Source organism: Caretta caretta, chromosome 8, assembly GCF_965140235.1.
Source record: "Caretta caretta isolate rCarCar2 chromosome 8, rCarCar1.hap1, whole genome shotgun sequence".
NCBI classification, from domain to species: domain Eukaryota; kingdom Metazoa; phylum Chordata; order Testudines; family Cheloniidae; genus Caretta; species Caretta caretta.
The window spans coordinates 12,833,794-12,840,604 of record NC_134213.1 but is presented as its reverse complement, the minus strand read 5'-3'; the positions used below and the strand labels follow the sequence as shown (position 1 = coordinate 12,840,604).

At 35.7% G+C, this 6,811-nt stretch overlaps 1 protein-coding gene across 11 annotated transcripts in view; it reads right to left on the bottom strand.

The window, feature by feature from the left end:
- Positions 1 to 1,183: 1,183 nt before the first annotated feature.
- The window catches only part of CDKL3 (cyclin dependent kinase like 3), a 37,185-nt gene continuing 31,557 nt past the window's right edge, over positions 1,184 to 6,811 (bottom strand). For 6 of the 11 annotated variants that reach the window (XM_075131278.1, XM_075131277.1, XM_048861825.2 and 3 more), the window contains 2 exons: positions 6,000 to 6,097; positions 1,184 to 3,447 (listed from right to left, as the gene is read on the bottom strand). In XM_075131278.1, coding sequence (XP_074987379.1) covers positions 3,394 to 3,447; positions 6,000 to 6,097 — 152 coding nt within the window. In that variant the 3' untranslated portion in view covers positions 1,184 to 3,393. Of the gene's footprint in view, positions 5,705 to 5,986; positions 6,098 to 6,811 lie in introns of all 11 variants that reach the window. The other 5 variants (XM_075131279.1, XM_075131282.1, XM_075131283.1 and 2 more) reach the window with 5 other exon arrangements.

Below are 6,811 nucleotides of genomic sequence, written 5' to 3'. Positions count from 1 at the left end.
ACACTAGGTGGATGTTCTCCCATCTTCTGTTTTGGGGTTGGGTGTGTGGTAAGCGCACTTATTCCTCCCAAATCTGACCTCCAACTCCAAGAAGGCCTTTTCCAGACTAGGTGGCAATGGGCTTACTAGACACCATGTACACCCATCCCCCAAAATACATTTAAGGTAAGAAATGGTTCCCTAGACCTGCAGCGGGAGAGGTTTAAATGCTGATATTTGAGAGATCTAGCACTAAGTAATAACACCCCACCCTTCCAAATCTCAGCATAGTCTCTCATCTCTAAATTCAAATATCCCCACTATGTGAGCATTGTGTATAACAGTGGGTCTACTCTGGGAATGTATTGGTTCAGTGCTGGTGAGGAGGCGGCAAAGGATCATCCAGCACACATAAAACAGAAATTCCAAGCTGCTGGCTACACGCTAGTGCTATTACACATTTGCCTACAACAACTCTGCAGTGGGGGGGGGACTGTACAGCTAATTCACATTCACAGCTGAGACAACCCACAAAACATGTTTTTTATTATAATTAGTGCCTGTCAGTCAAATACTTCCCATTTAAACCTATCAACACTTAAGAAGAGCTAGAGTGTCACTGCTGCATAGTTGGCTTACGGCAAATAGCAAGGCGAAATTGTATGGACTCTGGTATATATGTTTAATCTTGCATGCCTCAGACATTAAATAAAAATCAATTAAACTGTTCTCAAGTGACCTAATTTTGATTGTTTGATTGCTTTGCTACCATAAAATCTGCTTTTTTAAAATGTTAGTAGTATTTAAATAGTATATTTTAATTGCTAGATTTAAACAGCCACCATGTTAAATAGCCATAAAGTGAAACAGGTACTTTTAATAAAGTTTACACGTTGGGTCTTTTTTAAATGTTCCACTCTTTTCTTTAGATTTCCCTTAGCCCCAAATACCTATCCTTAAGTTATGTTTAATTCTCCCTGTTTGGTTTCTTTTCACTATAAAGTTTTACATATTTTACTACCAAGTATTTTTCTTCCTTATCTCCTAAGGATAAAGACAAGAAGGAAAATGAGGGTCCTCATAATAAGGTACTCAGTGGCTTCTTCTCTCTCCTTGCAGTGTGGAGGATACACTACAAACCATTGCTGCAGTTAGCTAAATTGTTGTTACAGTACTTAGAAACTTCAAACTCTGATGCTACAGCTTTGTATGTATAGAATGAGGAAGCTTCACCTCCTCCAGTTTATTGTGATCTAATAGTTTGGGGAAAAGACAAAGGAATAAAGGAAATCCTGATTCATCCAGTCAGTGATGATTTAACAACTTTTCCAGATGCTCCAGTGACCTTCTGGAAAATAAAATAAATATAGTTAATAGAGAAGTTAAAATATGTAATAATTAAAATGAAAAATTAGGGCAGGAAGACCTGGTATGTGCTTCCTAATTCCTGACATGCCACCTATCCTTCCATCCCCTCTTTATACAATTTACATTCATTTTGCACACCCACTGAATGCCACATCACTCAAATTTACACTAGTTCACCTCTCACACACACTTACACATGACGTGTAACTGTTTACATTGTTGTTGAATATGGCCTATAGTCAATAAAGGCAGGATTAGCAACATAGGAAACAGCAATAAGGAATACAAAATATCTATTAATGATCTGTTATCTTTCTCTGTTCTTCCAGTATGCATCTGTTTTCCTGGAGTACATTTTCCCTTGCACAGATGCATGCTATTGTTTGTTAAGCTTGCAGTGCTGTGCAGGTTCCTCTTACATAAGTATACTGATCTCTCTAATGGGTCATTAATCCATAAATGTGTTAAATTAATTCAGACATGCAAATTAGAGAAACATGGTTAAAACATTACTATAGTATCAGAAGCTTGATATATTTTTGTTGTTTTAAATACCACAAAGGCCAATTCATGTTATGGACTGTCAGCTTGCAAAACATATTTAACTACATTAAAGATTTTGAAATAATATTTCAGAACACAAAAAGTCTATAAACTGAGCAAGCCTTTTTATTTCTAAGAATTACACACACACCTAAACAATTTATGTATTAAAAATACTCCTTCTTGTCTGAGACAAGTTTCAACATAGAGTGAACTCTTATGGTTCACTCGAATAAAAAAAAAAAAATAGATGGACAATTAACCGTAGCATTCCCTGCAGATACTGTAATACCACAGCTGAAACAAGAACTTGGTTATATTCTGCATACATACTGGAAATATATTCCTTCTCCCTTTTAACATTAACTTTATTGTTATTACATGTTTTCCAGACCCGTTTATCAATAAAAAGCTGATGTAGCTGTGAAACAATGCGCTGTAGAAACCTATTGTTTAAAGTTTCACACCTATCCCAATGTCTTTGTTCATAGTTCATATAAGGAAAATGTTTTCCACCTTGCAACTGGTTTCCCTTAAAATGATAAAGTATTAAAAATGAACTAAAATGACCATCTTGGCTGTTCCAATTCAGGAATTTTCCGTGAGCCAAATAATTTTTACTGAGTGTTACACCAAGAGTAAGTTATCTTAACAATTGTTTACTCCAAGAGCATGAATATTTTCAATACATAAATGTCTGCAATTAATTTCTTTTATTTTCAGAAACTACAACGAAAATAGTAAGTACAACCCTAATGAGCAAAGGATGTGTGCAGCTCACCATCCAAAATAATAAACAAGAAAACACAAGAGGCCAGGTTTTTAACCCTGACATCTGATTTTGTGTACCCACTTTTGTAAAGTGCACGTATGTCAGCCTTGCATATGCAAACAATCTATAAATGGGGTAGCTGGCCATTAAAATGCCCAATCTGCATGTGCAAAATGCATACACAACCACATATGCAGTCACAATAAATTGTTTGGAAAAAATGGGTGCTAAAATTAAACAGACAGAAAATTTGGCCCACATTACCCTAAAGCATCTGAACACATCAAATGATCCATTATTATCTGGTACACTATTACAGAAGTCTTAAATCATCTTCTATCAGAGAAAAGAGTAACAGGCTCTTACAGAAATGCCAGACTAATTAATGACCTTTAGCCAATCTTAGATCAGCTGGACATCCAGTAGTGATAGGTGTACAGATTTTATACATAATACTGGAAGGAGCCTAATGTTGGTACTTAGCCTTCAAAAATAAGTTTTGTGTGTTTCAGATTTCATAAAAGTTTAATGTAGCTTCATTTATATAAGCAATTTTAGGACCAATGCATTCTAAAGTAATTTCCTGGAGAATAACCATATATTACGTGAAGTCTATACAATTTTCTGCAGAATTATCCAAATATCTTCATTTATGAAAGATTAAATAGAAAAGCACAGATTTTACTGTACTGTGATTCTGCAGTCTCTCAAGCTTCATGTTTCTACACTGCTTATTCTACATCCGGCAGATTGGTTTTATTTTCACTTTGTGTATTTCCAGTATTCTAGAAAATAAATTGATAAGGAACGTTAGTTGATTGGCTATTCATTCTTACATCTATTCAGTTTTATATTAACACTGTTTCTCTGCTAACAGTTTTTGCATTGCAGCACTAACTGCTAAAAGCCGTCAGATTTGTGAATCAATGAAAAATGATGCCTTTAACCATGCCCCAAACTCCTCTTCACTAGTGTGAATAGCTACTAGAGACCCAAGCAGTGTACTCTCTTATTTCTCATTTCCTCCATCAGATCCTAGCTGATGATGAAGATTAAAGCCCTTGACATTCAAGACAGTGCTGTCTTTTGTTTTCCACTTGTCCAGCCAGATCAGACACTTGGCATCAACTACTGGTGTCATGGGCAGGTACAGCCTATGAAGCATTGAACTGTCATCCTCAACCATTTCATTCAATGTCAGATTTTTCCAAATGTATAACATTGTCCCATAACACTCTATGATGTAAAAGCATATAGTTGTGTTCAGCTTTACTCTTTTCTTGACTCTTGTAATATTTGTGCACAAAGATGTTAGGACTCAGTTACGCAACAATTCTTCACAGTGTATATCCAGAAACTAGGGTACCATTGAAGCTTTTTATATCATTGAAGCGGCATGAATTTTCCTTTCTGGCACAGTTCAGTTCTCACTATGTAAATATACGAAAACTGAAAATTATGGAAAATGTAATCAAATGATAATGGGAAAAATCCCTAGGTCCTTAATCAATTTTCAGTTAGCTCTTACTCAGGTAAGTAGTAACTGGCTTTAGTGGGAGCTGACCTCAGTAAAAATGGAGTAAGAACCTCAGGATATGGCCTGTTTAATAAGAGGTGACATTTATACAGAACTTTTCCTCAATAGAGTTCAAAGTGCTTTATGAAGATTATGTAAGCATGACTACCCCATTTGATATGAGGGAACTGAGGTTCAGAAGAGTTTAAGGTTATACTGCGAAATATGCAATACATTTAAGTTACAGACTTTATAATCATACACTTTACAATGGACTGCAAATAAATCTATTTTTTCAGTCTCTCTTACTGTAAAACAATATTTCATATCATTTCATAAACATGTGATCTAGCATGGTAAAGCCAAAAAGGAGGAGTTTGGTATGCTATTTGATTCACTGACATGCCCACAAATGTTGCAACCCTTGTGCTTTCCCCTATTACTTTTAAAGCCTAACCTGTTGTTGACAGTACACATGAATTAATGGAGTGTCTAGCACAAGAGATGCACATAGGTGCTGGATCATATACAGGATTTACAGTTTGGTTCAATGGCTCTTAGAACCCCCACTATACAATTGTTTACAGTTTGTAAGATATTGCCCTTCTGTTAAATATTGTTTATGCTAAAAATGATCCATCATGGAACAATGCATTATCTATTGAAATCCTGGTCTTCCTCCACACACATAAATGGATTTCAGATAGTGCCTAATTATGATATTGAGATGCAGCATGTCCTACTGGAACAGAATGAAACTGGGAGCGAGGAACTCCTGAACTCTAATCCCAGCTCTAACACTGATTCCAAGTGATTCTTTGGGCAAGCTACCTGTGCTTATCTTCTCTGGGTCTCAATTTCCCCTTCTGGAAAATGGAGAAAATAATACTTACTTTGCTGCTTCACAGAGATATTCTGAAGTTTAATTAGTTAATATTTGTACAATGTTTCAAAATTATAAACTGCTACAGATATGCTAAGTATTACAACTGTGTGTAATTTCAGGTTGGGAAATAGCGAAGGAATTTGTTCTGTGTTTGGCAACTAGACAATCATACTCTGATCCTTATATCCACCCCCAGACATGTCTCGCTTTGGGGTGAGTAATTACTGTGTTTGGTTGCAATGCAAATTTGGAAACCTCTTCCCTTTACAAGCAGGGAAAGACGTGGATTGATTTTTGATGCCCTGCTTGAGTGCAGAGATCCTCAGACAATTGGCAGATCTGCTTCTGAACCTTCCAGACAGTAGCATTTTACTCTTACCTATTTTGATTGCATTGTCAGAAAATGGAAAGCAAGGAGTTTCTGTAGGAGTATCTGGGGATATAGTGAGCAGAATCAAGACTAGCTCAGTAAAGTCAATAAAGTAGCATCTGGTTACACCGGGTCTGAACTGGTTTATTGTGTATTAAGTTCAACATATTCTCTGCAGTCATGGATTCTGACGTAGATCAATTGTTTGCCAGTTGTAGTCATTTATCTTCATCTTAAGTAAAGTTCCAATTCTTAATCATGTATTACATTCTGAAGCAGTAGAGTTATATTTTCAGTTACTGTGTTAGAAATACGGCTAATAACTGCTATCTATTATTTACAAATTTAATTATGCAACATGCTTATTTGTAAGTTACTGAACAAGGGAAATGTATATCAGATACAACATCTAGTTTTTAATGAGCTTGTGATTTTAAGTTTTTATCCAATTTCCAGCTAGGTTTACTGAGACACAAGACAGTAATTTTTCCTCATGTTCACATAGTGAGTCAATAGCCCAACCCACATGATTTCTCTACTAAACAAACATACCATATTAATTTACCTCTTGTTTTTCTTGATTCTGATCCACGTGTATTAAAGATGGTATTTTAGATACTTCAGATTTCTTTGACTCCCTCTTCAGCACTTTTACCTGTTTAACTTTTACAAATAGATACCTTATTATTTCTGCATATTGTAGTTTTTTTCCTTTCTACATGCTCCTTCAGTTTCATCTTCTATGTTTAAATGGTTATTTTTGAAATAGTGTTGAACAAGAAAACCAGGGTCATACTGAAAATTGAGTATGGAGATTACAGAAGAAGACAACCAGTTATTGTATGCTGGAGCACTGAATATGAGATACAGTTCCCATTTAAATTCAGACTCTGATCATTTTAATTACAAGAACCAAATTACGGATATGCTACTAAGGGTGTCCATTTGGCTACACAGCTGCTGTTACTTGAACTAGTCTCTAGATGTCATTGTTTCCCATAGCGACACAAGGTAGGTGAGGTAATATCTTTTCTTGGACCAGCTTCTGTTGGTGAGAAAGACAAGCTTTTGAGCTTACACAGAGCTCTTGTCCTAAAGAAGAGCTCTATGTAAGCTCGAAAGCATGTCTCTGTCACCAACAGAAGCTGGTCTAATAAAAGATATTACCTCACTGAGCTTGTCTCGCTAATAACCTGGGACCAGCACACCTACAACATAACTGCACACAACAATGGAAGATATCTTTGATTCCCTAGAAATCCTGATTGAAGCTCATTTGTCTAGCAGTTCACATTCGTGGAAATACAAATAAAATAAAACAAGCTGACAAAAAATTCCAAACTCTATTTTTAAGATTTGTTTAATATGTTAAAAATA